At 42.0% G+C, this 15,422-nt stretch overlaps 1 protein-coding gene across 5 annotated transcripts in view; it reads left to right on the top strand.

Moving 5' to 3' along the window:
• Nucleotides 1–7,599, top strand: part of USO1 (USO1 vesicle transport factor) — a 74,943-nt gene extending 67,344 nt beyond the window's left edge. For all 5 annotated transcript variants that reach the window (XM_070394850.1, XM_070394841.1, XM_070394822.1 and 2 more), the window contains 4 exons: nt 2,573–2,671; nt 4,439–4,546; nt 5,729–5,944; nt 6,567–7,599. In XM_070394850.1, coding sequence (XP_070250951.1) covers nt 2,573–2,671; nt 4,439–4,546; nt 5,729–5,944; nt 6,567–6,656 — 513 coding nt within the window. In that variant the 3' untranslated portion in view covers nt 6,657–7,599. The remainder of the gene's footprint in view (nt 1–2,572; nt 2,672–4,438; nt 4,547–5,728; nt 5,945–6,566) is intronic.
• The last annotated feature ends 7,823 nt before the right edge of the window (nt 7,600–15,422 follow it).

Here is a 15,422-nt window from a genome sequence, read left to right as displayed (position 1 = left end):
ATGGTAATGGTACTTGCTTGTTATTGTGTTTTTTAAATTTTTTAATGGTGTTCTTTTTAAGAGATCTCAGCATCTCACCAGGTTATTTGTAGATTATCAGTGAACTAAATTAAGGAGAACATAATTATGTTTATAAGCTACAAATATCTACACTAATAAAAGAGAAACATGGTAATTAGCATACGACCACTACCCTTCCCATTGGCTAATCAGCATATCCTTATGCAAATTAACTGTCAGCCAAGATGGCGGCCGGCAGCCATGCACTGAAGTGAGCAGGGAGGCTTGCTTGCTCCAGGGACTGCAGACTCCAACATTCCCCGCCTCACTTGCCGGCCTCTCAGCTGCAACTCTAAGCAACTATGTACTATGTTGCAAATATAGAAGCTAAACAAAACCCCAGAAACCGGCTTTCAGTCAGCCCCGGACCGCAACATTGTATCGATGTTTTCAGCAGCGAGGCCTCAGAGCTAAAGCTGGCCCAGAATAAAAAAAGAAAACAGGGAGCGGTTGGGAGCTTTTAGTCACCTGCCAGCCAGAAAACAGCCCTCAGCCCCTCAGCCAGCCTGGTCAGGCACCTCAGTGGGGACCTCCACCCTGATCCAGGACACCCTTCAGGGCAAACCAGCCAGCCCCTACCCATGCACCAGGCCTCTATCCTATATAGTAAAAGGGTAATATGCCTCCCGGCACCGGGATCAGTGGAGCAGCGAGGCTCCCGGCACCGGGATCAGCGTGACGGGGGGCAGCACCCAAACCCCCTGATCGCCCTGCAGCTCTGTGTGTGACAGAGGAAGGCGCCCCAATCCCCTGATCAGCCCTGCTCTGTGCCTGATAGGGGGGAGCTCCCCAATCCCCTGATCGCCCTGCGGCTCTGTGTGTGACAGGGGGCAGGGCCACAACCTCCCTATCCGCCCTGCTCTGTTCCTGACAGGGGAAGGCGCCCCAACCCCCTGATCAGCCCTGCTCTGTGTGTGACAGGGTGCAGGGCCCCAACCCCCCCCTCCCCCATCACGGGCCCTGCTCTGTGTGTGACAGGGTAGAGCCATAACCTCTCCATCAGCCCTGCCCCGAGTGTGACAGTGGCGGCGCCCCAACCCCCTGATCGGCCCTGCTCTGTGGGTGATAGAGGGTGGCACCCCAACCCCCCTCCACGGGCCTTGCTTTGTGTGTGACAGGGTAGAGCCATAACCTCCCCATTGGCCCTGCCCTGAGTGTGACAGGGTGCAGCACCCCAAACTCTTGATCCGCCCTGCTCTCTGTGTGACAGGGGACGGTGCCCCAACTCCCCCATCGGCCCTACTCTGTGTGTGACAGGGGGGAGCTCCCCAACCCTCTGATCGACCCTGCTCTGTGTGTGACAGGGTACAGAACCCCAACCGCCCTGATGGGCCCTGCTCTGTGAGTGACAGGGGGCAGCGCCCCAACCCCCTGATTGGCCCTGCTCTGTGTGTGACAGGGGACAGCGCCCCAACCCCCTGATCGGCCCTGCTCTGTGAGTGACAGGGGGTGGCGCCGCAACTGCCCCATCGACCCTGCCTTGAGTGTGACAGGGGGCGGTGCCCCAACCCCCAATCGGCCCTACCCTGAGGTGACTGAGGGTGGCATAGCAACCTCCCCATCCGCCCTGCTCTGTGCATGACGGGGCGGTGCCCCAACTCCCCAGTCGGCCCTGCTCTGAGACTGACCAGGGCTTGCACCCGGGAGCAGGCCTAAGCCAGCAGGTAGTTATCTCCTGGGAACAGGCCTAAGCCAGCAGGTAGTTATCTCCCGAGGGGTCCCAGACTGCGAGAGGGCACAGGCCGGGCTGGGGGACACCCCCCACCCAGTGCACAAATTTTTGTGCACCGGGCCTCTAGTCTATACTAATAAAGAGCTAATATGCTCATGGTTGATATGCTGTAACAGGTATCGACCAGGTCATTAGCAATATTGCTCTGGAGATGGGGTGGAAGCAGGGATGCGCCCGGAGGGGGCGGGACTATCCCATGCCGGGGAGGGCAGGGGTGAGAGCGCATAGTGCCCCCCTCACCAGTCCTTCGCCACCCACCGCTCGCACTCTGAGCACCCCGCGGCCCACCTGCCAGGGGAAGGAGCACAGCGCAGCACGCGGAGGCTTCCATGCTTTCCTCCAGTGCCATGACGGGGCAGAGCCACCGCATTGCTCCAGAGACGGCTAGGAAGCAGGAGGCGCCCAGAGAAGGCGGGACCAGCCCTAGGCGACTTGAGGGACTGAGAGCGCGGCTTGAAGCAGCCAGAGAAGGCCAGAGGGTTTGGGGGCTGGGCCAGGTGCGCTGGAGCTCTGCGTGGAGAGGTTCGGGTGTCAACGCAGGGCTGCAGGTGGGTGGGTGGCGCCGTGCGATGTCACGCGCTGGGCTCCTAGTGAAGTTATAAAATCTTATGCCTAATTTATACTTGGTTATTTAAACCTTTCTGTCCAAAAAAAATACTGGTTTTTAGAATTGGAAAGAAAAAAAAGGGGGGTAAACTTGTGTGTATGTCCTGAAAATAGACATTTCCTTGATGAAATTAATGCCATTTAAGTTTACACCGCAAATGTTTTTTCTCTCAGGAATTGGCAACATTAAAGTCTCAGTTAAACTCAAAATCTGTGGAGATCACCAAACTACAGACAGAAAAGCAGGAGCTGTTACATAAAACAGAAGCATTTGTAAGTTAGTTAATTTTTTTCTCCTGAAAAATAGAAAACACAAGGTTAAGATGTTGTTTCTCAACCACTGTGGAAAAGAAGCAAATTTGTCAAAAAGTACCTTCCTTTTAGCCAGAGTTCTAGTCACATCTGCCTCTTGTCCATGGTGGCAGTCTCAATATTATAGTCAGACTCAACCAGTCAATTTAATCAGATACTTAGTGGTTCATTTTGCTGATATTTGTATTTCATCCTGTCTCTGTACCGTCAGTCAAGTTAGGTTTACTGCTGGTATAAAATTGTGAGAAACCTTGTTGAGAACCCATGCAATTCACAGGGGTCCAAGCCATCAGACAAGAAGGCCCTCCTGGATCCTTCCTGGATAGCCACCTCTCTGTTCTAGCTTCTGCTGAGTGGTTGATTAGATCAATGAGTCACACATGCAACCTCTTTACAAATGGTTGTCCAGCCACCCCCTTGATGTTTCACCAGAATATGCCTTGTCATTTATTGCAATAGAGATAGGCTGATGATTTTCTAAATTTTCAAATTCTCATTATCTTTTGCTTAACAATTCCTTCTTCAGTTTCTGTCTCTCCTCACATTTTATTTTAAGCAGCAAGGAACTAGACCACGCCCTTGACACTTTGCTTAGAAATCTCCTCAGCTAAATGTCCTTGTTCATCACTTACAAATTCTACTTTCCACAGAACACTAGACATAATTTAGCCAAGTTCTTTGTCACTTTATAACAAGAACTAGAGGCCCAATGCATGAAATTCATGCAAGAGTAGGCCTTCCTTCCCCCGGCTGCCGGCACTGGCTTCCCTCTGGCACCCAGGACCCAGGCTTCCCTTGCAGCCCCAGCTTCATCTGGAAGGACATCTGGTCTAATTAGCATATTATGCTTTTATTATTATAGATTGACTTTCCTGATTTCCATCTCAGACCTCAGCCAAAACCACTTTAACATCCATATTTCTATCAGCATTCTGTTCATGATGATACTCATTTTCTCTATAAGCTGCAAAAACTACTGATGTAGAAGGAAGACTGTTGGCATTATTACAAGAGACTAAAGTGGAAGCTTTCTCTACAGCTCTCCTTTTTTCTTTCTGAGCCCTGACCGGAATTGCCTTTAATGACCATATTCTGCCAACAGTCTCTTCACGGCAATGTACACTTTGTCTAACATGCACCTGAAAACTCTTCCAGACTCTACCAATTCTAAAGTCCTTTACACATTTTTAGATATTTGCTATACCAGCACCTCACCTCCCAGTATTTTATAGAAAAAAAGGTGGGAAAAGACTGAAAAACTGATTTAAGAATACTTCCTATAGCTCTTAAGAAAATACTTACATTTCACCAGTTAATGGCATTCAGCTCAGTGTTCCCACCTGTCTCTCTGAGATGATAGTGTCAATGAAACTTACAGGAATTTTATGAGGAAACGGCTTTGAAAACTATTCCCTGCTAGTAAATGCTATGTTACAGCTACGTGAGAGCTGTTTTGTTGGTTGCTTTCCTGGTGTGACCTTGAGGCAGCTTAACCCAGCCCTCCTCATCCTCTGCTGAGATCGGTGCCCACCGCGCTTGTCTTCTGCTTACTGTTGGGATCACTCTTCTTTCTAGGGAGAGCACTTTATTCATGTAAATATGAGGGAATTATATTTTCTGTTATTGGAAATAAAATTTTTAAATAGCAAGAAAATTAAATCACCTTTGGGGTTTCATATTGATCATAACTTTAAAGAAACTGTTTTTCCCCCTAATTTCTACTTTCAGGCACAATCAGTTCCTGTATCAGGAGACAGTGAAGCTACAATAGCTGCAAAAACTACTGATGTAGAAGGAAGGCTGTCGGCATTATTACAAGAGACTAAAGAGTTAAAGGTTGGCTTTGGTGAAACTTTCATTTACTGTATATTATATGAAATGAACTCCAGGAAATGAGAGTTTATTCACTTAATTTCTCAAATCCTTAGATTTATGAAGAAAGCTAATGAGGTGTAATGTTATCTTACAGTCTTTATATTCTGTTACCCAGAATGGCACGAAGATTTTTTTAATGCTTTTTCAAATAATTGTACCAAATATGTAAAGTAAGAATACATCAGAATGTACTTTGAAAGTGAAAATAGTTTTCTTATCAATCTCTAATCACAATAAGAAACAGGAATACAAGTTTGGCTAATACACAAGCCAGGTGTAAGCTTTTCATAGGCCAAAGAACACAGGCACATGAAATCCTGCAGCCTATTGTGTGACATAGAAACCAGAATAAATAATAAAAGGAAGGAATGAGGTAGTAGTAAAAAAATAAATAAATAAAAGGCATGCAGGAAAAAAATGGAAAAAGGAAGATAATGTGTAATCATGCGTTTTGGATTATGGTCAAATTATTTTTAAGCCATTGGTTTTGCTTGAAGCTATTTTTTTCTGCCTTTAATTGTATGTATAAAGTTGGGATGAAATTTTTTTTTTAAACTTTAGTTCTAATTCTGATGCTAACCAGGCTTCTGCTATAAAATTTATTCCTCTGATTACCTGAAATGGTATTGTCTCTTAGGATTTATTGAGGAATAACTGATTAAAAATATTTTTTTGATGTTAAACTGTATTTTTCACAGTAACCATCTTTGATGTATAACCTAACATAAATTCTCATGTTACTGGATGAATGTATGTTTTCAGCGTCCTATCACCCTGACCAGGTTGCTCAGAGCGTCGTCCCAATCCGCCAAGGTTGCGGATTCAATCCCTGGTCAGGACACATACAAGAAGCAACCAATGAATGCATAAATAAGTGAACCAACAAACCTAACAAACTGATGTGTCTGTCTGTCTCTTTCTCTCTCTCTCTCACTCTCTCTCTCGCTCTCCCCCCGCCCCCTCTTCTCTCTCTCTAAAATCAATAAAAAAATTTAAAAACAAAACAAACAAAAAACCCTCTACCCTTAAACTCCTCAGATTGGACAGATACAGTGATTTTTCATAGAAAGAACCTACTTGTTTAAAACCTTAGGAGAGTTAATACTAATTTTAGATTCGTGATTTTCACCTTTCTTTTCCTAGAACGAAATTAAAGCACTGTCTGAGGAAAGAGCTTCTATTAAAGAACAGCTGGACTCATCTAACAGTACCATTGTCATTTTACAAAATGAGAAAAACCAGCTAGAGGTGAACATTAAAGATTCTAAAAAAGAACAGGATGATCTCTTGGTGCTGTTGGCTGATCAGGATCAAAAAATACTGTCATTAAAGGATAAACTCAAGGGACTCGGTCATCCAGTAAGATTGAAATGTTTCTCAAAATGTTATATATTATCTTTCTTTATAATGTATTTTTAAAATCATATTGTACCATGGAAATATTGTACCTATATATCTAGAATACAGGCATAGATACGTTAGGTACATGAATTCAGTATCATCTACACAGTGTTCACCGAGTTGACTTAAGATGCAAATTGGGCATTTTTCAGCATTTGTTAACTGTTCTCTTTTGGGCTTTGAGCCTAGAGAGTGAATTAATTTGATTGTTCCTGTCATAACAAGACTCTTATCACCCAAATGTGGCATTCTGTTTTGACTTGTTTGGTTCAGGTGAGAGTTATAGCCATCTGTCAGCCAGTTAACCTATATGTCTCATCTCATATTAAAAATGGCAGAGCAGTCAGGGAGAGGACAATGTGGGGGGGCAGGGGCGGGGAGGGGGGATACTTATGTAATACATTAAACAATAAAGAATTTGAAATGAATGAATGGCAGGAGCTTAAGCATTAAAGCAAGGAAATCAGATAGTGTATAATCTGGTATACTTATGGGAATAAAGAATTTATCAATAGATATATTATGTATTGAATGTGAAGTGAGAAATCTTCATAATGTTAAATGTTTATTTTCTAATTAGGAGGAAGAAGAGGATGAACTTGAATCCATAGACCAAGATGATGAGGATGATGAAGATGAAGATGATGACAAGAGCCAGGGTGATAACTAGCTTTAAATTTTCTAGGAATGATAGAGATCTAATCGTAACTTTGAACATGGAGTCTTAAGAGAGTGCTTTGGTTTGCCTCCACAATAAAACTTAAACCAAGTGGGAAACATTCACTAATAAGACTATCAATGTATTTTTTTAAACAACGCCTCCCATGTTGAAAACCCTTAAAACTCTTAACTTTATGCAGAACACACATCCTTTATTGAAATTCATCTGAGCTGTCCCAAAATATAATTTTTAAAGAGCTCCAGACACCAAAAATATACCATTTTAAGGCATATGATGGCAATGCCATTTGCCTTAGTTCATTGGTTACATAAGTTCTGTCTTTGTCTATTATTTTCACTTTTCAGAATTTGTGACTTTAAGTACTAACACATTAGATTTAATGTGTATTGGAATCACTGTTTCTAAATACAGTATTGGAGTTCTTAGGTAATGATTTCCTTTTAAAGAAATGAAGTTACTTAAAGGCAAGATAGTGTGGGCAGGAGGTGGGGGAATAATATATCATCGGTCCTCCATCCAGTACTGCTCCTGTGTTGAGCAGGACAGGACAGTTTAGAATGAGTGCCTTGACACCTGATACGCTGCATTCTGTGCCTCAGCGAAGACTGAGAAGGATACTGACACAGCCATAAGGAAAGCGCTTCTGAGCAACTTTTGCAACAGTGTATGAGCATGTGGTTGGTTTTGGTTTTAAGCTAAATGTTAAAATACAAGTTAACCACTCACACAACTCAGATTTAATATTGTTGTTTGATTATTATAAAACATATTATGTTCCTAGTGTTAAAAAGACCCAAACTATGATTTATGTAATTTATTGGCATTTTTGCTGAATAGATTTAAGTCAGATAATAGATTTTTAAAAAGCAAATGAAGCAGTGTGTCAAAATTTAATGTTTTCGTAATAAAAATAGATATTATGGACAATTAATCCCTGGTCATGGTTTCCTTTTTATAGATTTTGAGAGAAGTATTCTTCAAAAAAGATAAGGCAAGTGAAAAAAAAAAAAGATAAGGCAAGTGAAAAAAAAGATAAGGCAAGTGGAAGTAGAGTAAGTACATTACTGTGCCTGATTGTTAAAAGCAGTCTGATTCAGTACTAAAGATTAGGATTGCCTAAAGTTGGAGGGACTGATTGGAGCATAAGTCGAAGAGGTTGGAGAAGGGTTTAAATGTTCCTAAATTGAGCATTAGAGTTCTTGGCAACGGTTTGCCTTTAAACAAGTAGTTTTACTTAAAGGCAAGACAGATACATCATCTGGCTCCTGGCCTCAGGAATCATTTGAGTAGTCCACCAAGGGACACAAACTTTTGAAAGAGAAGAAGCGTCTTTGCATGTTTTGAAAAAGGAGATGGTTATGTGTCACAGAGCATTTGTGAACCTGCACGTGCCCCTGTCCCCTCCCACCGCTACCAACACATCCTGAGGACCTTGTCATCAGAGAACACATGACTTACCGGACCAGCTTAGGCTGTGTGATGTCTTGCTAAAGTTGACACCCGTAATAAACAACTGATTAATGACTTCATTTCAGGCTAATAAAATGGGTCGGGAGTAAGAATGAGACTTCCATAGGTAATGGGATACCAAAGATCTACAGAAAGAAACATCTACAAAATCAATGATAGTTTGCCACTGTCAGTCACTCGGGCTGCCCTGGAGTAGAGAAGACACAAGGAGGCCTCGAAGCTGCACATTCCAGCCTGGAGCCCAAAGGGACCTCTTCCTACCATACCATAGTGTTTGCCGGGATTGCTCTGGAGTCTTCTAAACTCGTCTCTCTCTGCCTCCAGTCTGGTTGTGGCCTCTACCACAGCCTCCCATCATCCTTCATATTCACCACAGGAAGCTTTCTAAAATGCAGATAGGAGAAGAGAAGAGATTGTGGTTGCCTGCTGTTTGGATCCTGAGCCAGGTGTGTTAGGGCCCTTTGTGCTCTCCATCTTTATCTCCAAGTATATTTTAGAACCATTCCAAAATACTTGCTGGTACAGCAAATATACTGCTTTTTCAGCCCTCACTTTTCTTGTGCACATGCTCTTTCCTCTGCCCATTTGTCAGCCCTCTCATTAAAGGCTGTTTTTCTATGTATTAAGAGCTACAACAGTGGAGCAGTCATCATAAAGCATAAAATATATTTGTCTTTATGATTTAAAATTTTATTCAAGAGTTTACACCTCTAGAATCATCATCCAGTGTTACTATGAAAGGTAAAATAATAGCTCATGTTTTTGTTTTTATTAATATATTTTTATTGATTTTCAGAAAGGGAAAAATAGAAACGTCAGTGATAAGAGAATCATTGATCAGCCACCTCCTGCACACCCCACACTGGGGATAGAGCCCTGGCCAAAAATTGAACTATGTGTGTGTGATGTCTTGCTAAAGTTGACACCCGTAATAAACAACTGATTAATGACTTCATTTCAGGCTAATAAAATGGGTCGGGAGTAAGAATGAGACTTCCATAGGTAATGGGATACCAAAGATCTACAGAAAGAAACATCTACAAAATCAATGATAGTTTGCCACTGTCAGTCACTCGGGCTGCCCTGGAGTAGAGAAGACACAAGGAGGCCTCGAAGCTGCACATTCCAGCCTGGAGCCCAAAGGGACCTCTTCCTACCATACCATAGTGTTTGCCGGGATTGTGTGTGCCCTGGCCAAAAATTGAACTATGACCTGGTTCATAGGTCCTCACTCAACCACTGAGCCACACAGGCTGGGCATAACTCATGTTTTAAAGGATACTAGTCTAAAATTATGCTGATTAAAAAATCAAACCCTTAAATTTAAAAGTTTTGTTGCAGCCAGGTAAGGGCCTCTTAATGCTCATCTGTATTGTAACAAAAATTAGTTCATCCCATGAATATTGAGTGTATGATGTGCTGGGCACTGCTGTAGACACTGGAGATACTATAGTAGTGAATAAGACAAGAATAAGGTAAATGCCTTCCTGAAATGACTCAGATTCTGAAGGAGTAAACAAGTATTGAAGACAATGTGGGGTGCGTTGTGTCTTCTGGAAAGGCGTTTGCATCTTATCCTGAGCTTGATGGGAACCCAGAGGACTGGTTAGAGCTGATTTCTCTTTCATTGATAATTCTCTCTTACGTTGAGAATAGTCTAGGGCAGCAATTTTCAACTGGTGTGCCGCACGAATTCTAAAAACATACAATACCTTACTATTTAATCAGGGGTATTGACCTCTTTTCCCTTAGATAGTAAAATTTAAAAAATGACAGCAGCCAACAAAATAATAGCTGTCTGGTGTGAATTAAAATTGTAGCTTTTCTTTTTCTCAGATTGGCAAAAAATATATTTTTAGGTGTGTCACAGAATTTTAGTAATTAGTTTATGTGCCATGAGATGAAAAAGCTGAAAACCTCTGGTCTGGGGGTCGTAGGAGGCTATTGCCATCATCTAAGCAAAAGCAGGTGTAGTCACTACATTGTAGGGGTAGAGTGTCTAAAGTGGTAGGATTTGGGATATATAGGGTGTCCCAAAAATGTATACACACACTTTGAATGATTATAAAGGCAGTATTCATTAAAATACATTTAATTTTCAAAATTGAGCTAAGCTGTTAAAGTGTGTATATATTTTGGGGGGCACAAAAATGTATACACGGCTTTTGGACAACACAGTTTGTTTATGTTAAATGAACAATGAAATCATCTCACCCCAGAGCAAACTTGAGCCTTGGAATTTTATAGGTAGAACTGAGAAGACTTAATGAATTGCATGTGTCTGGGGAGTAGGGGAACAAGAAAGGTCAAGAGTAACTCCTGGGGTCCTGGCCAGTGGTGCTCAGTGGTTAGAGTGTTAACCCGAGCACTGAAGGGTTAAGGGGTTACTGATCAAGGGCACGGATTTGGTTTGCAGGTTCAATTCCCAGTTCCCGGCAGGGTGTGTGCAGGAGGCAAGCAATCAATGTCTCTCTCTCTTTCTCTTGCCCTCTCCCATCTCTCCTACGCACACACACTCCTTTCTCCCTCCCTCCCTCTAAAAATCAATGGAAAAACTATCCGTGGGTGAGGATTAAAAAAAAAAGTAACTCCTGGGAAAAGGTGGTGCACTTTGCTGAGCTGAAGAAGCTGGAAGAGCAGGTTTGTAGTGGTGATCTGGAGTTGTGGTTTTAGGTTTGCTAAACCTGAGACCCAGTAGATACATATATACACATAGATATGTTCAGTAGTCAGGTGTATAGAGAAATTCGGAGTTCACTGGGGCTGAAAAAAATAGTATATAGGTGGTCTTTAAGTCCCTCCAGCAGGATAAGTTCTCACAGGGAGTGAGTGTAGCGGGAAGGCAGCCAAGAACTGAGCTTTTGGACAACACAGTTTGTTTATATTAAATGAACAATGAAATCATCTCATCCCAGAGCAAATTTGAGCCTTGGAATTAAGTGGAAAACTGAGAAAGCAATGACCTTTGAACTGATTTGCTACTGCAATTTTGGAAAAGTAAAACTTAATTATTTTATATACTGCTTTATTCTGTTGATGCAGACTGGTTCTTTATTAGTGAATCTAAACCTGATTTTGATAAATCTGCCCTGCCAACCAAATAGGAGATACAAGTATTTGAAGAAAATGTTCGTTTACAATCGCATATCATTTGAAACGTTTTTAATGCAAGTTATTTTATCAAATTGTCCCATTTTATCAAATTGCCTGTATTGTGGATTAGTCACTTGCTTCTCTGCCAGAAACTCTAAAGATAAGTTATTCTCGTAATTTTGTATGTCTACAACTCAGAAACTTTAGGATTTCCTATAACTTTTCAAAATGAAAATTAAGCCAAAGGGAAAACCTTAAGTGACACATATCTATCTTAAAGTGTGGTTTCCCTTCCTGCAAGTTAACTCATTTTGTCTAGACATAGGTTTTTTCCATATCCACTCTAAGCAGTCATGACTAGTTGTTTTAGTTCCAAGAAGCTTTATACATCGACCTTGCTACAATTACACATCACTTTTGGTTTTGCTCATTACAAAAACATGAGACCACATTGTAATTATATTTTCTACCGATGAGAATATAAATACATGAATCTCTAATACCTGGTTTGCTAGTCTTTTTCCAGCTCTAGCTTTTTAATTCTAGATTTATCTAAATTTATTCTCTAAATCTAGTGGGATATCTTTAGTAATAAAGCTTGCCGTTTTGGGCTAAGTTTTTCACCTCTCTGTGACATTTTATGCTCCTAATACTCACATGAAACAGCTTGTTTCTGATTCAAAATGAGTTTGCATAAATAAAGCCTATAAAACAAAACAAGTAGGCAACTGTCTTGCAGCACAAAAAGGTTAGCATGTTTAAAAATCGAGATAAATAAAAGCTTAAGTATTACTTAGGTTTCTCTATTGCCTTACAAATTACCTCAAATTTAGAGGCTTAAAACACACACATTTATTAACCTCACAGTTTCTGTGGGTCAGCAGTTAGGGCACAGCTTAGCTAGGCTCTCTGCCCTTGGTCACAAGTCCACAATTAAGGTGTCAGCCAGGTGATTTCATCTGCAGGCTCACCTGGGGGAGAACCGGCTTCCAAAGCTCATCCAGTTGCTGGTAGAATTCATTTCCTTATAGCTGTGGAACTGATGGCTTCAGTTTCTTGCTGGCAGTTGGCTGACGTCTGCCCTCAGCAACTAGTGGTCACCCCTGGTTTCCTGCCGCATGGGCTCCCTCAGCAGGCTCACTTACTTCATCAAGCCAGCAAAGGGAATCTCTAGCTCCAGGCAGCCTACCAGACTGAGTCTCATATGAAGTCATGCAATCACATAATTGACTTGCATGATTTCGCTGTATTCTACAGGGTAGAAGCAAGTCAGGTCCTGTCTACACTTGGAAGGACTAACCCAAAGGCATGAATACCAGGAGGTGGAGATCGTCGGATGCCACATACTATTCTTGAACCCTTATTCTTTATCTGTCAAGATGTTTTTGAAATAAGGTGTATGGGGAATGCAATTGGAAGGGAGTAGTAAGTTTAACAGCAAATGTTTATGTTAAACTCCACCTTATTTAGTTCTAGGCTGGGATCCTTGCGAACGAACAACTAAATAGGTCAGATTAACTGTCACATTTATAATAATAAAAGGGTAATATGCTAATTAGACCAGATGTCTTCCAGATGTCATTCCGGACATACTTCCTGAGGAGGCCGGGGCCGGAGGGAAACCAGCCCAGGTCCGGAGGAGCCTGTGGGTAGCTGGAGGAGGGAAACCTGGGTCCCAGGTGCTGAAGGGAAGCCAGTGCCGGCAGCTGGGGGAAGGAAGGCCTACTCTTGCTCAAATTTTCGTGCATTGGGCCTCTAGGAGGTCAATAATATAACAGTATGAACTACAGATCACGACCTAGATAGTGTCACAAATTCAAATCTTCGGGCCAGTTCTCTGAGTTTCATATCCACTTAATTGTCTCCCAGTTGGTATCACAAAGGCACTTCAATATAATATGTTAAAAACCCAATTCATGTTTCTCCCCTCCCTAAACCCAGTTCTCTTGTATGCTGATCTCATGTGAATTGGCACCATCCTTCTATCCAGTTGCACACACAATAAATCTTGGACTCATCCTTAGTACCTATCTCAATTTAGATTGAATCCCTGAAAAGTTCTCATGTCTGTCCATTCGCTTCCGTTTTGCTGGTATTCTTTCCCTGGATCTTCTCAAGTACTTGCCCTGATGGAGAGGGCCGCCTCCAAACCACAGCCAGCTAAGAACTGAGGCCCTGGGTACAACAGTCCAGGAGAAGTCCTGCCCAACTGTTCAGTGAGCTTGGAAGTGGTTCCGCCCCAGGTGAGTCCTGAAATGACTGCAGCCCTGGTGGACCCCTTGGTTGCAGCAGTGAGAAACCCTGAAGCCGAAAGCCCAGCAAAGCCGCACCTGGATCCCTGACCCATGGACACTGGGAGGTGATAAGTGTGTGTTGTTCTAAGCCGCTGAGTTTTGGGGTAACTTATGCAGCAATAAGTAACTCACACACAGTATAATACATAGTGCTTAGCTCCTTTTCCTTTCTCATGGCTCTTCCAATTTTGGTAGTTTTTACCATTACAAATTTCTGCCTATGTATTGGAATGCAATCTATTTTCCTGTGGTTCCGTTCACTGACCATAGTTTGGTTCTTCAGGTTCATGCAGCCTTAAACAGCAAACTGTATCCCCTGAGGCTGTGCCCAGGCAGTCTTCCCTGCTCCTTCAAGTGTCCCCTCCCGGTTCCCTGGAGAAACTCTTATGTAGGCAGTGCCCAAACTGAGTGGAAAGAACAACCACCTCCACAGTCTAAGTACTTCCCTTGTCTGACAGCTGCTTACTCTGTGCAAGGCAAGGCAGGTGCGATGCTCAGGAAATGCTGGGCAAGCACAGAAACTACATTTTCTGTTCAGTCCAAGATGTTGGCATCTTTTTTAGGAGACAGTGTAACTGCCCACTCACCGCCTTGCCTGTTTTCTACAAGTGCTATTGTTACGCCATTCTGTATCTGTGCAGTTGTACTTTGGACTCCCAAAGACAAGATCTTTTGTGTCTGTTTAAATTTAGAATTGTGAGCTTCGCTTGCATTGCTACGACCTTTTAGAATCTTTTTCATAACCCCGTTTTTATCATAAGCACTTTACTATTCCCCATCTCTTTAAAAAAAAACACACAGAAGACTTGGTTTTGCCGAAACCGGTTTGGCTCAGTGGATAGAGCATCGGCCTGCGGACTGAAAGGTCCCAGGTTCGATTCCGGTCAAAGGGCATGTACCTGGGTTGCGGGCACATCCCCCGTGGGAGATGTGCAGGAGGCAGCTGATCAATGTTTCTCTCTCATCGATGTTTCTAACTCTCTATCTCTCTCCCTTCCTCTCTGTAAAAAATCAATAAAAAAAAAAAAAGAAGACTTGGTTTTGCCCTACTGACCTCAGCAAGCTATTGCCACAGTTCAATATGCTCATGCATAGAAAACGTCATAAAATTTCAGGTTTATTTTTTAAGAGAAATTGTAACATTATGCAATTGAGATTGCTTATGAACTAAAGCAGCTATTAGTTATATAATAAATACATATAATAAAAAGATGTATAATAAAAATAATAGGATTTTGAACCTCATTTAAAAATACCTCATTTAATATGCCACTAGTATCTAAATAACTTAAATGTTCTAATTTTGTACAATTAGTATTTTTCTTGTTGATAAATATTTAAAAAGCATTTAGTATTCAAAGGATTGACAAAGTATACAGTTGGATTTCGAAGATAATATAACAGTATGAGCTACAGTATGTCTTGAAGTATAATCTCTAATGTTGTCCCAGGTTAAGATAAGTAAATAACTCAGTTATGAGAAAATATGCAGATATTAAATTCAAGAAGTAACATCCTTGCTCACATTTAGATATGAGCATTTCTTTAATCAGGTCATATTTGAAAGGTATTCCAACATGTTGCTATTTCAGTGACAGATTTCTCATATTGAAACTCTCTTGCTCCCAATTTAATAATCTTGAGTCATAGTAATAACCAATACCCAATGGAAAAAAGGTTGCCGAGTTTATGAAGTTATAATGTTTAAGATAACTTGGGTTACAAGTAATAGAAAACTCCATTCAGAAAATTATGACCAGGCATGCTCTTCCTCCACAGGCATGCGTCTCCTAAACTCTAAGGGACCCCCGGAGACTTGCAACCAGGGGAGCAATGGGTAGTGCAGCTCTTCCCGGACTAATCCCCTGATTCCTGTTTCCTCTGCTTCCCAGTGAGC

The sequence above is a fragment of the Myotis yumanensis genome, unplaced genomic scaffold, assembly GCF_028538775.1.
Source record: "Myotis yumanensis isolate MYYU_CA2020_CCGP unplaced genomic scaffold, mMyoYum1.0.hap1 SCAF_1, whole genome shotgun sequence".
NCBI classification, from domain to species: Eukaryota; Metazoa; Chordata; class Mammalia; order Chiroptera; family Vespertilionidae; genus Myotis; species Myotis yumanensis.
The sequence above is the reverse complement of the archived record's forward strand: the minus strand, read 5'-3'. Positions and strand labels throughout refer to the sequence as shown.